The following is an 18,639-nucleotide window of genomic DNA, read 5'->3' as shown; positions in this document are numbered from 1 at the left end:
GCCAATATTTATTTATTTTTTCCTTTATGGCTTCTGTTTACATTATATCGGCCCAAATAAACCGTGACAAGGTAAAAATGAAGACTTCTGCCATTTGCAAATTATTAGGTAGGCCTAAAAAAATGGGCGCATTGGACCTAATTGTAGGCCCAATAATATTAGCGCATTGGACCTAATTGCGAGTTTTTTCACAGATTCAAGTCGTTCTACTACAGTTTTTTTTTTACTTTTTCCCTTTTACAGTCCCAGAATTAATTAAGGTATAACAATTTAACTTTCAGTCTTTCACCATTATATACCCTATAACTTGAAAAACTGTACCCAAAAAAATCCCATTATAGATGCCCGCTCTCTTATTATAATTGGCAGAATTATTCACAGATGTTACCCTGAATGAGAGAGAGAGAGGGAGATACTTTCATATATTGAATTAGTTTCAGGAAAAAAATCTATTAAATTAAACAATTTAATAAAAACTACTGTATCATTTCACAAAAATAAATCGGGAAACCAACTGCAATTTATTTTTTCAACCATTCTTTGTGAAGAACATAGGAAATTATTAGTATGAATAATTCATGTTTCCATTTAAATTCTTTACCGGGAATATCTATTTTATTTTCTTTTTGTATGTCTTTTTTTTCTTAAATTGCTCCAAGAGTATTGGATAGGCGTTTAATGTCCGAGATAGGGATGAGTGCACAAAATTAAACTAAAAAAATCATTAGTTTGTAGATCAATTTTCGGTATGTATAGAATCTCAAACAACTCTTATTTCGTAAATCTAAAACAAACAACTCTCAAATTTATTGCACAAATCAAAGCAGTACTCTTTTTTTGCAGTGTACCAGTAGTTGCTCTTCTATTTCTCATGGAACAGTATAGCCTGCAAAACAAGAGACAATTTGAAAAACTTAGACCATATAGCATATGATATATACTACTAATACTGAATTAATGTAAAAAAGGAAAGAAAATTTGATGTCTTACTTCCACATTTGGTTCCACGAGCTGGTGGCTTGCCACAGGATGCAGAAACAAAAGCTGCTTTTTGCATGCTGATTATCTTCTCAACTTGGCTATTGACATGCTGGCAGATGCATGGCAGATCGACGTCCCTAATGACGTTGCAACAGCCCTGAGACGGGGCCTGTTGAGGGCCCGGTCGCTGGACGAATCTGGAGCATTGCTGGATGAGGCCTTGGAAGTCGCCTTGGCATTGCGCCGAGGCAGTGGAGAATATCATGCTTGTGCACATCACCAGCATCAGGTATGTTGTCATCCCTATTTTCGCCATTGCCTCTTGCTTGTACTTGTTGTTATCTTAGTTTCGGTAGACATGACTTTAAATAGGAATTTGGATCTCAAGTTGGAGTCATGATGTTTGCTGCCTTCATGTTTTCTTTGTGCTCCTTAATTTAATTCTTTCTTAAATATAAGAAATGTAAAATCAAATGTGGAGGAATAATTCTCAATATAGAGATAAAATGGAGAAAAAGATATTTCTCATTCAAACTCAAAAATTAGAAATGAGGGAAAACTATCTATTTATAGTTCTATGCAACACACTATACGCATGTGAACGAGAACATGCTAACACATGGACTTGATCCTACACAATCAAACCCTTATAACTAACTCTAACGGTCGACTTATTTGCTAGCTCACTCCCACGTGTTTCTCTTTATTCTTCACGTTGATCTTCGTTGCTGCATTCTTCAATATCCCCCCTCAAGATGGACTGTACAAGCTTTTGAAGTTCATCTTGGTCAAGACACCTTGAAAAGCCACTGCACTAAGAGGTTTAGTGAAGATGTCGACAAGTTGCAGTGTATTTCGAATGTGCATGGGTTTGATGATCCCTTCTAGAAACTTTTCTGTCACTGTATGGCAATCAATCTCGATATGTTTGGTGTGCTCATGAAACACCGGATTAGAACAAATATGCACCGCTGCTTGATTATCGCAGTACAAAGGAATAACTCTCTTTCTCACTATTCCAAAATCTCCAAGCAATATTGTTGCCCATACCACCTCACAACTGGCTTGAGCCATGGCTCTATACTCTGCCTCTGCTGATGATCTTGAGATGGTGTGTTGTTTCTTGGCTCTCCAAGATATCAAAGAAGTCCCCAGAAATAGGCAATACTCAGTCATCGACCTGCGGGTATCAGGGTATGCTGCCCAATCTGCATCAGAGAAAATGCTCAAGGTATGTTCAACATCTTTAGAGTAGAAGAGGCCATGTCCAGGAGTTCCTTTGATGTATTTGAGAATCTTCTCAGTTGCTATCCAATGTTCCTCACACGGTTTGGACACATATTGGCTGAGCTTGTGCACTGCAAATGTTATATCTGGTCTAGTGATGCATAAATACATGAGTCTACCAATCAATCTCCTATACTTTGAGGACTCTGCCATTACTTCTCCAGCCTCTTGTCCTAGCTGTTTAGCAGGATCCATGAGAACCGATGAGGGTTTACATCACATTAAACCTGTGTCTCTCAACAGATCCATTGCATATTTTCTTTGAGATATAAGGATCCCATCTTTGTTTCTAGCAATCTCCAAACCAAGAAAATACTTTGGAATGCCTAAGTCCTTAAACTTGAAGTGTTGAGCTAAGAACTTCTTAAAGTTTTCAATCTCTCTTTTATCGCTTGTAGCAACCAAAATGTCATCAACATACAGCACAATGCCAAAGAAACTGGAGCTGCTTTTCTTATAGAAAAATGAATGATCCGAGGCTGACTGTTGAAGACCAAAACCACTCAGAACTTGTGATAATTTCATGTACCATTGTCTAGATGCCTGCTTCAGACCATATAGGGACTTTTTAAGTCTGCAAACAAGCTTGGTTCCTAGCTTACATTCGACCCCCTCAACAGACAACCAAGGTGGAAGGTTCATATATATTTCTTCTTCCAAATCTCCATACAAGAAAGCATTGCTAATATCCAAATGGCAGAGATCCCAACCATAAATAGCTGCAAGTGTTAATATGAATTTCACTGTGGTGAGTTTTGCCACATGAGAGAAAGTATCAAGGAAGTTCACACCCTCTAACTGTGTATACCCCTTAGCAACAAGTCTTGCTTTGTATCTTTCTACAGATCCATCAGCATGAAACTTTACTTTAAACACCCATTTGCAGTCGATTGAGATCTTTCCTGGTGGTAAACTTGTGATGTACCAAGTTTCAGTTTTGTTCAAAGCAGCCAGTTCATGTTGAATGGCCATATGCCATTCTGGAATAGGAGCAGTGGAGTAAGTAGCTGGCTCAAACACTGCAGTCATCAGAATAACATATCGAAGATAGGTTGGGGAAAGATTTGACAGAGTGAAGTAGGAAGATATGAGATATAGAGTGGCGGAGGAAATTGAGTTGCACAAGTAGTCAGTCAGATGAGATGGAGGAACTACTTGTCTCCTAGTTCTGGTAGTGATGGGAGCAGGTAGGGTGTTTTGTGGAAGTATGGAGAGGTCAGAAGTTGTATTTGGTGCGGCTGAATTTTGTGTATCTGAATTTTGTGCGGCTGAATTTTGTGAGGTGTTTAGTGAGGCAGATAAGGGAGTATGTGGTAAAGAAGATGGAGTGAGATGAGAGTAAGGAAAAATGGTTTCATGAAACACAACATTGCGGGTGATTGATTCTTGCATGACGTCTATATCGAGGACTTTATAGCCTTTATAACCTGATGGATATCCCAAAAATATGCATTTTGAGGCTCTTGGTGAAAATTTATCTCTGCCTCTATGAAGAGTGGAGGCATAGCACAAACAACCAAAGACTTTTAGGTGGGAATAAGAATGTTGTTTATTGTAAAAAATGTGGAAAGGAGTAATGTTTTCAGGTAAACAGATGATGGAGTTCTGTTTATTAGGTAAGCTGCAGTCAAAATACAATCTCCCTAGAAATGAACAGGTAAGTGAGATTGAAAAAGAAAGCTTCTAGCAACATTCAAGAGGGGTTGATGTTTTCTCTCAACTCTAGCATTTTGCTGAGGAGTTTCAACACATGAATGCTGCAATATAGTTCCAAATTGAGTGTATAGGGAGGAGATGGAAAACTCTGGAGCATTATCAGTTCGAATCACTTTTATTTTCTTTGAGAATTGAGTGTGAACAGTGGTGAAGAACTAGACAAGAATGTCTTTGACATCAGATTTATGTTTCATCAAAAAGGTCCAAACAAATCTAGATGCATCATCAACTATTGTGAGGAAATAGTGAAAGCCTTATGTGGTGGAAGGGTTAAAAGGTCCCAAGACATCACAATGAATCAAATCAAAAGGATCAACTAATATAGATTCTGAAGATGAAAAAGCTAAGTGTTTCTGTTTGGCTAAAGGACAAATGTCACAAACAGAGAGATTTTTATTTGGTAATTGAAGTATTTTTTAGATACATTTGAGTTTATTTATGGAGGGATGTCCCAATCTCATACGCCAAGTATCAATGGAAACAACATAATTCACAATAGGAATGGAAACAAAGGTATTAGAAGTAGTACCAGAATCAACAATGAGAGTGTATAGGTTGCCAACACGTCTACCCTTCCCAATCAAAGTCCCCTGTGAAGTTTCCTGAATGGTGAGGGAATCATGAGTGAAATTTACAATGCAAGGTAGGGAAGCAGTTAAGGAACTGACAGAGATGAGATTGAAAGTGAAAGAGGGAACACAAAGGACAGAGGATAGAGTGATGGAAGGTGTGAGGTGAATAATGCCGATGTGTGTTACTTTGGCTGTTCCACCATTAGGCAAATTCACAAAAGCATCATTTATTGGCGAAGATGAATGAAAAAGAGATAGATTGCAACAAACATGATGTGTAGCACCAGTATCTATCAACTATGAAGGAGATGAAGATATATTTGCTACAAAAGGAGTGAAGGAGACAGTACCAGTAAATTGAGATTAAGGCTGCTGTGGAGCTGCTATCTGAGATGAAGATGTTGAGGAATGTATGAGTGCGGCTGAAATGTTTTCTGGTGAAGGTGAAGAGAGTTGAGGAGGATTCGACATGCCAAGCTGAGATTACAGAAGTGTCATGAGTTGCTGACATTGCTCCATAGTTGAGCTCAGAGAACCTGCTGAAACTGCAGAATTTCCAGCAGCATTAGAAGTAGCTTTATTACCATAATCAGCTAGGTTATCATCCACTAGATTCACAAATCTAGGCTGCACCGAATCCTTATACACAGGCTTTCCCCTTCCACGGCCAAAACTAGGTAGAAAACCATGCAAAACAAAGCATCTTTCAATATTGTGGTTATTTTTACCACAATGAGTACACAATCTTCCTCTGCCAAAGGAGGAAGAAGTAGCATTTGCAGCAAAAAGTTGCTCACTGGAGGAATGAGAAGGAGGATTATAACTATGATCGATGTTTCTCTGTCTCTCTTCCTGCACAACAATAGAAAAAGCCTTTGATAATGATGGTAGAAGCACCATAGATAAGATGCTAGATCTAACTTGAGAGAAAAGCCTTTGTTTTGATCTCAAGTTTTGACACTCACAAAGAGAGACAGTTGAGTGATTATCTGAAAGAGAAGTTCCTTTTGAACCAGTTTTTTTAGTTGATTAGATAGCAATAGCATGTCTCCATCCCTAACAGAGTCCCCCGTGGGCACCGATTCTTCAAAGTGGGATCCTGAGGTTATCGGTATCGTTGGCCTCGTTTGCAGCATCTTCCTGCTATTCAGTTACTACAAGATACTAGAAAGGAACTGCGCCACATTTCGTGTGATAGGCTTATTGCGAAATCTAGAGCAACGAAGGCGCCTTAATCAGCATCTTGAGGACTTCTCCTCCCAGCTCCAGAGCAGGGGTCTAGACTCCTATGTCATGCACTCCCTTCCCATTACTCAGATCAAGAAGTTGAAAGATGGAGAGTCGAATCCTAGGAATTCGGTGTGTGTAGTTTGTTTGGGTGAAGTCGAACAAGAGGAGTGGGTGAAGCATCTGCCTGTTTGCTCTCATGTGTTTCATGTCTCATGCATTGATACATGGTTTCAAACTCATTCCAGCTGCCCTCTCTACAGATCTTATGTATGCCAGCTCGATACGCCTTGTGAATCATCAATCAACATCAACATCTATCTGGAGGCTCTGAATAGGGAGGACTTCCATCGACAGACATCAGAGCATTACCAAGAACGACGTGATCCTTCGCAACGAGTAACAGCTTAAGGCCATTTGCTAGAGTTAACAAAAGGGTTGATTCTGTTGTGGTTTTTGTAGGATAGTCTTAGTTAGAAAGTGTGTAATGAGATTTGAATCAATAGTGTATTTACATTTCATACAATGTAAGAAAGAATGTTCATATTGATTAATGGATACATGGTGTAGTTAAAAAATGTGAATGGATACATGGTCTCATGCAGGATATATTCAGTTTTTGTTGTTTCCCTCTGTTGGATCTTGTTTATCAGTAGTTGATTTGATGAAGTCAGACAGTGGCCCTTGTACATCAGATCCATAAACATGACCCATCTTCACGCGTTTCGTCTCCAAGTACAGTATGTTATCCTCTGTGATGGGGGTCAACACAGGAACACGCCCCACAACTGCCAGGCCGTAGCCCTTGAGACCAGTAAATTTGGCCGGATTGTTCGTCATCAGGCGCATGGTATGAACTCCAACGTCTCGTAGAATCTGATTAAGAACACAAAAAGACACTTTCAGTGTGAGCCTTTTCCTTCCTAGTAAAGTGATCAAATAAATTAGGTTAGAAGATGGAAGGACCTGGGCGCCTATCCCATATTCGTGCGCATCAGCTGAAAAACCAAGCTCGAGGTTTGCTTCAACTGTGTCATGGCCTTGATCCTGCAAGTTGTAGGCCTGAAGCTTGTGACCAAGCCCTATCCCACGCCCCTCGTGCCCCCTGAGATACACTACAATGCCTCTACCGGCTTGCTCTATCAACTGCATTGCCAGTTCCAACTGATTGCCACAGTCGCATCGCCTTGATCCAAAAATGTCGCCTGTTAAACACTCCGAATGAACCCTCACAAGAACATCTTGTCCATTCCCTATGCCTCCCTGAATCAACAAAGTTACAAAACTACAAAACTTAAAACTTACTTTCACCTGCAACACTCTCTCTGTTGACAATGAATACTCCTTTTTACCTTCACAAGAGCAATATGTTCTATCCCATCCAGTTTTGAACGATAACTGTGAACCTGACAAACACAGATTTTGCATGTTTTTAAGGACTAGATTTGACTTGTTTTAAATGTCAATCATGCAAATTATGTTCTTATATTGCATATGTTATACATTTGGTATTTTTGACGTGTTTGTTGATAAATGATAGAAAAAGATAGAAAAAGGTGTAAAAATGGCCAAAGTGCAGCAGCCTCTGTTCGAGCCCATTATGGAAGCGATTTTGAAGTCCAATCAGTGCCTACTAGATACCAGTCTCTTCGTCTTCGAAAGAACTTCGCGTGGATACCTTAAACATCTAAATCGGAGTTCTGTGGAGAAAGTTATGGCCATTTTACAAACATCGCGCAGTGCAGTCAAAATCTGACGGAAATTAGGCGGAAATTCACGGAAGAAAAGAAATTATTATATTGTGAAGCCAAATCTCTCCTATTTCTTGTAGGGCACGAAATTTATCAAAAATAAACCTTTTTCCAGCCTATAAATACCTCTGAACCTAATTCATAATCTTTATCTCAGAGCCTCCAATCATTCTCCATCTCTACACCTCTTTCCATTCCATAATCCACACATAATTCATCCATCTTCCATTGGAGCGGAGCTTTGCAGATCCAGGCAAGAGAAGGCTGAAGATTGAAGATTCAACCTTGGGTTTTATCAATTTCTTTCATGTCTCGTACTTTAATTGTAGTTTTTACTTGTCTATGAGTAGAACATCTTTTGTAGAATTTTTGGTATAGATATTCGATTGATTTTCCTTGTTAGCTCTTGCAGTTATTTGATTTGTCTGGTGCTTTCTATGTTCAATTGATTAGCTACCTCTTGAATACATGTTAGAGTTGATTAGAGTACTCGGGAGATGAAATAATTGACTTGGAAAAAGGGATAATTCACACCTTAATTCAATAGAACTCGGGAGAGTTGAGGTTTTAAGTGAGGTCTTTGATCTTATATGATTTTAGGAGTTAGGGGTTTAAGGGTTAGAAGGGGACTTCAATCCTATCACCTAATCTACAGGTTTCTCACCTCGGGAGGGGGTTTAATCTATAATTGTGATCGACTTAATAGCTCTGGAGACCGTAATTCAAGGAAGTCGATTGTGTTTTTGGATCCTAAAATTCTACATTCTTAAGCCTGCTTTGTATTATTTCTTTTTATATTTTCCATTTTTTTGTTTATTTCTTTCAGTCTAGTTTAATTAATCAACCCAAAAATCACATGTCTCTAGATAGTATATGACGCTTAGTATATGGTAGTCAGTTGCAATCTTATTCCCTGTGTTCGATATCCGCTACTGACCTTTAGCTATACTAGATCTACCCTGTATGCTTGCAGGTATTTTTAGTGCTAATAAATAGTACATCAAGTTTTTGGACCGCAAACAAGCCCCATTTAGTTGGCAAACGCGAAACTGCAGTCCTTTCAACAAGCTTTTCCCTCTTTCTCCTATACCTGATATCCAAATATTTCATCATCAAGTCACAAGCAACATTAGATAACTAACTTTACTCAACATTGAGAGCATACATTACCTTATGAGATCAGTGATCCAAGGCCAACTTTCTCAAAGTGGCAATCGACGCCATGGAACCATCTTCTGACTCAACTACCGCCGATAGAACTGAGACCGGCTGCAAACCAGCTAGTGTTACCAAATCAACAGAAGCTTCAGTGTGGCCAACTCTACTTAGAACTCCCCCCTTCCTATACTTGAGAGGGAATACATGGCCCGGCCTAATAAAATCCCCCGGCCGCGACTCAGGAGAGGACAGAGCAAGCACTGTTTTTGCCCTATCTGAAGCTGACACTCCAGTAGATGTTCCAACTCTAGCATCCTATATAATCACAACAAAACTAAATATAATCACAATGTTCCTAAAAGTGTTTAATTTATACCTAAAGTCATAAGTTAGATATATGCAAGAAAGCAATAACTCATCAAAAATGAGAAAGACTAGACATACTATATTATACCACAGTGACAGTGAAGGAAGGAGCAGAGGAATTATCTTCATTTTGAGGGGACATCAAAGGGAGGTCTAGCCTCTGAAGGTCCTCCTCTTTCATGCCGACTGAGATTACACCCGAGCCGTTCCTAACCATAAAGGCGATCGTCTTAGAGCTCACATGAGACGCGGCCATGACAAGGTTTCCTTCAACATGATCATCACCATCATAATCATCTACAACAAGCACAAAGTTGAAACAAAAAGTCCCACACCAAATAATCAGCACAAGATGAGTGACAAAAGTTGCATCACAAAATCGGAAAATCAAACCTTTTGTTGGCGCAATGCAGAGAGAGAGCATGGTCAATGGGAGAGTAACCTGGAGATGGACAGTCAGGATCGCCCTCTGCATCGCTCACGAAGAAATCAATGGTTTCTTGAGTGATTTGGGCTTCCAAAGTTCCGAAGGGAGGAGGGATAGATTCATCATTTGATGAGAGGTGTCTGATGATCCAAGCTTACAAGGTGGAGCGGCGGTTTTATGAGGAGGCGGGATCGGTGCGAGGTGAGTGTGAGTTGAGTGTGGGGATTTGGAGGTGATGAAGATGTGAGGAAACGATGATTGCTGAAGAGCAATGCAATCCATGTTGCTGCAGCTTATTTTTTCAAAGATTGGTTGAATTTATTATGTGTGAGAAAAGCAGAGGCCTCTGATTATTGTCTAGTGTTATCCACTGCAATTACGTACGGAGATTTGGAGCCACATGGATGCGTGAGAAATGGCAGAAGTGACAAACTTGACAAAATCTGCTACTGTTTCGTCACGTCTACAAATTCGTGTGTAACACAAAATATATTGCACTAACTAAACTAAACCATTATCCAGCCCTAAATTTATGACTAATTGTAGTACTCCATATGGCATAAAGTATTAGTACTACTACTATATATTGTTCAACTAAAACACCAATGGCGATGTGGCATGCATCATCAAACATCCAGGAACACACTGAAATGGAGGGTGTGGCTCTCAATTTTATAAAATCTGATCAGGTCAATAAATCAGCTATCATGCTCATGGGCCTATTTGGGGACACAAAATTGGTGGACTTAATTATGATTTTATTTGACTCCTAAATATAGTAGTACTTAAATTAAACATGGATTTTTAGGCTAAAACTTGTAAGGTTGGATGACACTAGCAAATATACAATATTCTTTTTTTGAAGATGATATTTTGTTTAAAACCACCAAATAAGCTGTATCCAAAAGATAATTAAAAATAGTACTTTCGTAAGTTTGATACAAAACAATCCGATAACTTAACTGTTGGCAATTGAAACATAAAATGAACATAAAAAAATATCCCACATCGGTGTACACAAAGAGCTTAATCCACTATATAAGTCTCATGGGCCTCTCCTCCTATAACCAATTGGTTTTAGGATGGAACCCACGGATTTCTATCATGGAAGGGTTTGAGGGAGGGTGTTGGCAATTGAAACATAAAATGAACATAAAAAAATATCCCACATCGGTGTACACAAAGAGCTTAATCCACTATATAAGTCTCATGAGCCTCTCCTCTCCTCCTATCACTAATTGGTTTTAGGATGGAACCCACGGATTTCTATCATGGTATTCCTCCTATCACTAATTGGTTTTAGGATGGAACCCACGGATTTCTATCATGGTATCAGAGCGGGTAAGTTTGATACAAAACAATCCGATAACTTAGCAACGTAATTAACGTTTAATCTTCACTTTAATATTACAAAAGGCTCAATCCACATGAATTAAATACTGCTACGCATATAAGATACAGATAGCCGTACGTGATTAATTCTTCTTACTCATATAATATACTGTATCTTCTTACTCATATACAGTAATATCGTATCTTCTTACTAATACCAAATTAACACGATCTTAATTATTTAACTAATTAAAATTTATATCCATAAGGATATGATCCAAAGTTCCATATCGCTGGTTAACACAAATAATTGGTTTTGCTTATTCTACAATCAAATCGAAAAATACGCGCACTCTAATTATATTTAATGGATATGCATCGACACCGGTAGTTTTGACAAGCTCAAAATCCCCCCCCCCTATAGATAACCCCACTTATCAACCATATATTCATTCAATCACCAATTCCAAATCATCACTTGTGTTTCGAGCTTTACATCACATCATACAATGGAGATCGATTTGACACCCAAGTTGGCCAAGAAGATCTACGGCGGAGATGGTGGCGCCTACCACTCGTGGTGCCCCAGCGAGCTCCCCATGCTCAAAGAGGGCAACATCGGCGCCGCCAAGCTCTTCCTCGAGAAGAACGGCTTCGCCCTGCCCCGCTACTCCGATTCCGCCAAGGTTGCCTACGTTCTTCAAGGTATTATAATAGTACTACTCATTTTTTTAATTGATAAATGAACATAAATTTAAAGGCAGTACCAAAAATTTTATTATTATATTAATTAAAAACACAGGCAGTGGAGTGGCCGGGATCATCCTGCCAGAGAAGGAGGAGAAAGTGCTGGCGATCAAGAAGGGCGACGCCATCGCCCTCCCCTTCGGCGTGACGACGTGGTGGTACAACAAGGAGGATACCGAGCTGGGCATCCTCTTCCTCGGCGACACCAAGACCGCTCACAAGGCCGGCAGCTTCACGGACATGTTCCTCACCGGCCCCAACGGCATCTTCACCGGCTTCTCCACCGAGTTCGTGGGCCGCGCCTGGGACCTCGACGAGGCCACCGTCAAGACCCTCGTCGGCAGCCAGTCGGGCAAGGGCATCGTGAAGCTCCCTGCCGACGCCAAGATGCCGGAACCAAAGAAGGATCACTACACCGGAATGGCGCTCAACTGCATTGAGGCCCCCCTTGATGTTGACATCAAGGGTGGAGGCAAGGTCGTGGTCCTCAACACCAAGAACCTGCCCCTTGTCGGGGAGGTCGGCCTTGGAGCCGACCTCGTGATGCTCAACGGGGGAGCCATGTGCTCCCCTGGCTTCTCCTGCGACTCGGCGCTGCAGGTCACCTATATTGTTAGGGGCAGCGGCCGCGTCCAGGTCGTCGGAGTCGACGGCAAGCGCGTGCTCGAGACCACCATCAAGGCCGGCAACCTCTTCATCGTTCCTAGGTTTTTCGTCGTCTCCAAGATTTCGGACCCCGATGGCATGGACTGGTTCTCTATCATCACCACTCCAAAGTTAGTAATCTCATTTAACCTTTATTATTATATTTTTACGTACCATTAAAAAAATGATAGTTCTTTTTGAGTCTGTCTCAATAAAAAAAAACGTTTCTTAAATTGGAAACAACGCATCTCTACTAGTATTTCTTATCTCTTACTTTTCCCTCTTAATTAACTCACAAAACCACACATGCCCAATTATTATTAACTCTGTGAGTGTTGATTTTGAATCTGATTGGTTGGTTTGCAGCCCAATTTTCACGCATCTGGCGGGAAGGACATCGGTATGGAAGGCTCTGTCGCCGGAGGTGTTGAGGGCGTCGTTTAATGTTCCGACGGATGTGGAGGAGAAGTTTAGCTCAAAGAGGAAGGCGGAAGAGATCTTTTTCCCGCCACCGAATTGATCCAACGTCTTCTTTTTATATTTTTTTCTTCTTAATAATTAATTATCGATGAGCATTTCAATTTGGACGGTTTTTGGAGTTTTTTTTTTAATTCTACTTTTGTTAGGTTTCTTTCACAAGCTTCAATTTTCAGTTAATTGCACAGTTGTTTAACCGTTATTTTGGGAATTTAATTTTTATTTTTCTTCTTCAACTGTGTTTCTTATTCGTCGAGGAAAAAATTCCACGACTGCATTAATATCCTGAAAAACACGAGAACTGGAATTAGAAAATATGAATAGAATTTGATAGCTAGTCTTTCTCAATATACTTAGTAATAAGTGTTGGAGAAGATCTCGGAGTATCACGAGGAATCGGCTCTCAATCACGGAAGATCACGGAAGAATATATCCTGCCAATCATAGAAGATACCAATTAATGTAAATTTATTTGTTTTCCTTGTATAGCTCTCGTTAGGCCTATATAGTAATACCTTATGTATGACAATGATAGAATGAATAAATAATAATCTCTTCTTCCCTACCGATCCCAACCTAGTTTAACATGGTATCAGAGCAGGTTAGATGTCGGCTCAGAGAAATCTCATCATAGCCGAAGATATACCAATCCCGACCCTTTCCAACCAAAATCCAGAATAACCAAATCCTACAGAAAATGTCAGAAACAGCCGAAACCAAAATTGATCCAGAACAACCAACCAGACTGAAAAATAGTAAGAATGTCGTTGTGGCGTTCAAACTCGACGGAAAAAATTACCCGCTGTGGTCGAGACTTATGAAAGTCAAGATAGGCGGCCGAGGTGCGTATTCGCACATCCGAAAAGAACCCCCAGAGCCAGGGAGCAAGGGGTACGATGATTGGGAGGAGGACGATTTGGTGGTATTCTCGTGGATCGTCGACAACATCGAAGATGAAATCATCGCCGATTTCGCGCACCATCAAACATCCAAGGCGCTGTGGGATAGTCTCGCAGTGACATTCGAAAACAAGGCAGACAAATACTTAATATTCGATCTGGAGGAGAAAATTTTAACGATTAAACAAGGAAGCATGGACTTAGAGACATATTACCGAAGGATCCATGGGTTATGGATCAATGTTGACCGGTGCCAGAAGAAGCCGATCACATGTTGTGATAAGGGGGTCGACCAATACCGAGTCCACTTGAACGAGAAGCGGTTGTTCAAGTTCCTAGCAGGGCTGAACCCGGAGTACGATTCGATCAAGAGGGACATCCTCAAGGAGGAGCCCTACCCATCAGTGGAGTCGGCTTACGGGTGGGTGAAGACGGAGGTGGCTCGACGACAGATCATGCCACCGGCATCGTCTTCCCCGAACCTCGAAACCGTCGGTGTGAATACCGATACATCATCTGGAGATGGAATCGGGAGTGGATTGGCGGCCCAAAGCCAACGTCCAGCATATCGGAATGGAGGACCACCGCGACCCAACGTAGCTACCGGCCGACCGGGAAACCGACCGGACAAATCAGGGCTGTGGTGCACACACTGTTAGAAGCCCAAACACACGTATGAGACGTGTTTTAAACGGCTAGGTTATCCCGAATGGTGGGAGGAGAGGCAGAAGATGAGGGCGGCGAAAATCGCGGTCGGAATCACCGACGAACAACCCAGAAATCAGAACGGAGGGCGTGGGGGAACAACCCAGAATGGACCGACGGTGAGCACGGAGGCTCCAACCGGCGGCGGCAGCATCAGGGGGGCCGGGAATTTTGCTGGAAGAGAGGGGACGGCGCCGACGGACAAAGGAGGTATTGGGCTTGGTTATACACCAAGCCCTAGCAACTCTCTCTATCTACATAAACCCCCCCTCAAGTTTCGAAAATTGGAAATTGAACCCCATTATTTGCCAAGTAGACCCCCAGACTGTGATAATTTATGTTTAGGCCCATATCATGCTGAAAGTTCTGATTTTAGCCCATATGTTTGTGAATATGTAACAAAAAACCCATTTGCTCCCTTAGATAAAATACCCACTGTATTCCATGTAAACAGGGGAACCAATATGACGAAGGGATGGATTTTTGACTGTGGGGCCACTGATACTATGACCCCAAACCGAAGTGATTTTATTAGCATGAGTAAAATTGCTAAAACCTATATTAAAACCGCCAGTGGGGAATTAATTACAGTTGAAGGGTCGGGTACTATAGAAATTTCTCCCACACTCCGTCTCCAAAACTGCTTATATGTTCCGACCTTATCACAGCGTTTGATGTCAATTAGTCATGTGACAAAGGAATTGAACTGTACTCTTCTGATGCACCCTACTTTCTGCATTCTACAGGATATTCGGACGAAGAGGATACTTGGGCGTGGCACTGAGCACTGTGGACTTTACTACGTGGACGAGATAGCTCAACATGGTAGTGCAATGCTGGCTCACGGATCCACGAGACAAGAAATTTGGCTGTGGCACCGACGACTAGGACATCCTTCCCCTAGTTATTTTAAGCTACTTTTTCCAAACCATTCTATTCCTGCTGATTTCTTTTGTGAGACTTGTGTTTTGGTAAAAAACCACCGACAATCTTTTAAACCTTCAAACACTCGAATGCAATCTATGTTTTCGTTGGTTCACTCTGATGTGTGGGGTCCGGCACCTTTTGCCGGGGGGAATGGTTTCCGTTACATTATTATATTTGTTGATGATTGCACACGTATGACTTGGATCTATTTTATGAAGCATAAATCTGAGGTTATTGATAAATTCGTTTTGTTTTGTAAAATGGTTCAAACCCAATTTCATACCTCAATCAAAATCCTTCGATCTGATAACGGGAGGGAGTTTATCAATAGCCCCATGACCCAGTTTTTCCAAACCCAAGGAATGGTTCATCAAACCTCTTGTGCCTATACACCAGAACAAAATGGGGTAGCCGAACGGAAAAATAGGACGATCCTAGAAATCGCCCGAGCCCTAATGATTGAATCAAAAGTTCCGGAACATTTTTGGCCCGAAGCCATAGCCACTTCCGTCTATCTCATGAACCGGTTGCCCACAAAAATACTAAACAAAAAAACCCCTCTCGATATACTATCATCCCAGTCCAAAATCCCTCAACACTTGAACCTTCAACCAAAAGTCTTTGGGTGCACTGTCTACACTCATGTAGCTAAATATGAGAGGACCAAATTATCGGGGTAAACCAAAAGGGCTACCGCTGCTTTGATCCTCATACCCGGAAAATCACCACCACCATGAACTGTAACTTCTTAGAAACCGAGTACTTCTATCATACCCACCTTAGTAGTCAGGGGGAGAGTAGTAGTAGTACCAGTAATTCAGTGGACTATCTAAGTTGGGTTGTGCCACTTCCAAGTTCTTTGATTGGGGATCCACCAGAACCAGTGACAGTCACTACTGCCGAGCATGTCTTGTCCTCGGCCAGTGAGTCATCTCAACCATCCCTCGATCATTCTTCCCCGATATCCGAGGTAATTACTGATCCGAATCTCCATACAATTTCCACTGATCAAACAAGTGCAGAACCATTGGAAGAAGACAACACAATCGACAGCGACACAGGGAGGTACGTCCTTCCTTCCCGGAGCACTCGAGGAATTCCCCCAAAGAGATATTCACCTGAGAAAATTGGAAAAAAATAGTCGGTACGGAGTGGCGAATTTTGTGCAAGGGAACCTAGCAAAAATGGCAAAGGCATTTGAAGCTGCCTTGTACGAAGAAGAGGAGATCCCGCAAACTGCCGAGGAAGCAATAAAGCATAAGCACTGGAGGGATGCTATGCTTACCGAAATGAAGGCACTGATGAGAAACAATACATGGATCAAAGACAAGTTGCCAGAAGGAGGAAGAACTGTTGGGTGTAGATGGGTGTTCACTATCAAAAGGAGACCAGACGGTACTATAGAGAGGTATAAAGCCAGACTTGTGGCAAAAGGGTACACCTAGACGTATGGGGTCGATTATGCTGAGACCTTTTCACCTGTGGCAAAAATTAATACTGTGAGAGTACTATTCTCAGTTGCTGCCAACAAGGATTGGCCCCTTCATCAGTTCGATGTGACGAATGCATTTCTGCATGGAGAGCTGCCAAAGCCTGTGTTTATGGATCCTCCCCCGGGATTCACGGATGAGTTTCAAAGTGGAGAGGTGTGTAAGCTGCAGAAGACACTTTATGGGCTAAAACAGTCTCCAAGGGCGTGGTTTGGGAGGTTCACAGAGGTGATGAAAAAGTATGGATACCGGCAAAGTAACTCCGACCACACACTGTTCATGAAGAAGAGTGGAGACAAAATCACATGTTTAATCATATATGTGGATGACATGATACTTACCGGGGATGACACAGAAGAGATGGCCGAACTAAGGAAGAATCTGTTCAGTGAATTCGAGATGAAAGATTTGGGACCGTTGAAGTATTTCCTGGGAATAGAAGTTCTGAGATCGAGAAAGGGAATTTTCATCAACCAGAAGAAATATGTGCTGGATCTATTAGCCGAAATAGGGATGTTGGACTGTAAACCAGCCGACACTCCAATGATCCAAAATCATGGACTTCAGATGAAGGAAGGAGCAAGGCTGACTGACAGAGGAAAATACCAACGATTGGTCGGAAGGTTGATCTACCTGTCACATACAAGACCAGACATAGCTTATGCTGTAGGAGTGGTGAGTCAGTTTATGCACGCACCCCAAGAAGAACATTGGGAGGCAGTTCTACGGATTGTTCGTTATTTAAAGGGAACTGTCGAACACGGGTTACTATTTGAGAAACACGGGCACCTACAGATACATGGATTTACTGATGCTGATTGGGCTGGAAATCCTAAATGATAGGAAATCCACCGTGGGATACTTCACGTTTGTGGGAGGAAACCTCGTAACATGGAGAAGTAAGAAACAAAAGGTAGTGGCACTATCTAGTGCAGAGGCCGAGTTTCGTGGTATTAAGAGTGGATTGACTGAATTATTGTGGCTTCGGAAACTCATGAGGGAGTTGGAGATGTTTTCATCTCAAACTTGCAAGCTGTTCTGCGACAACAAGGCTGCGATAAGTATCTCTGAAAATCCAGTTCAACACGATCGTACTAAGCATGTGGAAGTGGATATGCACTTTATAAAGGACAATATTGAAGCAAAGATAGTTGAAATGCCTTATGTCAAATCCGAAGACCAGTTGGCGGACATATTGACTAAGGCAGTGAACTCGAAATCATTTCGAGAAGTGTTATGCAAGTTAAATATCGGGAATCCCGTTACTTAACTTGAGGGGGAGTGTTGGAGAAGATATCGGAGTACCACGAGGAATCGGCTCTCAATCAGGGAAGATCACGGAAGAATATATCCTGCCAATCATAGAAGATACCAATTAATGTAAATTTATTTGTTTTCCTTGTATAGCTCTCGTTAGGCCTATATAGTAATACCTTATGTATGACAATGATAGAATGAATGAATAATAATCTCTTCTTCCCTACCGATCCCAACCTAGTTTAACAATAAGTGACTAAACAAAGTTATTGAATGTCATTCTTTTATACATAGATTATAGAATTAAAAATGTGAATAACAAGTGAATGAGACTAATTTTGATTGTATAAAATAAATAACATAATTATTCATAAATTGAAAACCCAAAAAAAAAATTTAAGAGAAATTTTTTGATTTAAAAATGACATTTATTTTAACATTTATTTGAGTTATGGTATGGAAGATTGTACCCTATAATAATCTGATTGATTTTGAGTTTTCCCAATTGAATTCGATACAAATTACTGCTCATATAGAAAATCTTGATTTTGTCATGCTTATCCACAAGAATTAAATAGGATAAGAAATCATGGTTGATAGATAGGAGTATGATTTTGTTCAATCAATAGTGCATATCTGAGAATTGCTTTCCTAAACTCATGCAGAAAATAGGAG

At 41.0% G+C, this 18,639-nt stretch overlaps 4 protein-coding genes and 1 pseudogene across 4 annotated transcripts; 2 read left to right on the top strand and 3 right to left on the bottom strand.

Annotated features, from left to right (window-relative positions):
* Positions 1 to 869: 869 nt before the first annotated feature.
* On the bottom strand, positions 870 to 1,297 carry LOC121745702. Its single transcript, XM_042139674.1, has 2 exons — positions 991 to 1,297; positions 870 to 886 (listed from the first exon to the last, which is right to left on the bottom strand). The coding sequence occupies exons 1-2, from the start codon at positions 1,295 to 1,297 to the stop codon at positions 870 to 872; spliced, it is 324 nt and encodes a 107-aa protein (XP_041995608.1).
* Positions 1,298 to 1,731: 434 nt separating this feature from the next.
* On the bottom strand, positions 1,732 to 2,463 carry LOC121745701 (secreted RxLR effector protein 161-like). Its single transcript, XM_042139673.1, has one exon. It carries the CDS (start codon positions 2,461 to 2,463, stop codon positions 1,732 to 1,734), a length of 732 nt encoding a protein of 243 aa, XP_041995607.1.
* A 3,137-nt stretch (positions 2,464 to 5,600) lies between these two features.
* LOC121745700 (RING-H2 finger protein ATL16-like) lies at positions 5,601 to 6,194 on the top strand. Its single transcript, XM_042139672.1, has one exon. The coding sequence runs from the start codon at positions 5,601 to 5,603 to the stop codon at positions 6,192 to 6,194; it is 594 nt and encodes a 197-aa protein (XP_041995606.1).
* Positions 6,195 to 6,395: 201 nt separating this feature from the next.
* Positions 6,396 to 9,753, bottom strand: LOC121745699 (annotated as a pseudogene).
* Positions 9,754 to 11,312: 1,559 nt separating this feature from the next.
* Positions 11,313 to 12,836, top strand: LOC121744026 (glutelin type-D 1-like). The gene is made up of 3 exons (XM_042137460.1): positions 11,313 to 11,522; positions 11,620 to 12,340; positions 12,576 to 12,836. The coding sequence occupies exons 1-3, from the start codon at positions 11,327 to 11,329 to the stop codon at positions 12,727 to 12,729; spliced, it is 1,071 nt and encodes a 356-aa protein (XP_041993394.1). The 5' UTR covers positions 11,313 to 11,326; the 3' UTR covers positions 12,730 to 12,836.
* Positions 12,837 to 18,639: the final 5,803 nt, after the last annotated feature.

Source organism: Salvia splendens, chromosome 8 (assembly GCF_004379255.2).
Source record: "Salvia splendens isolate huo1 chromosome 8, SspV2, whole genome shotgun sequence".
NCBI classification, from domain to species: Eukaryota; Viridiplantae; Streptophyta; class Magnoliopsida; order Lamiales; family Lamiaceae; genus Salvia; species Salvia splendens.
The sequence above is the reverse complement of the archived record's forward strand: the minus strand, read 5'-3'. Positions and strand labels throughout refer to the sequence as shown.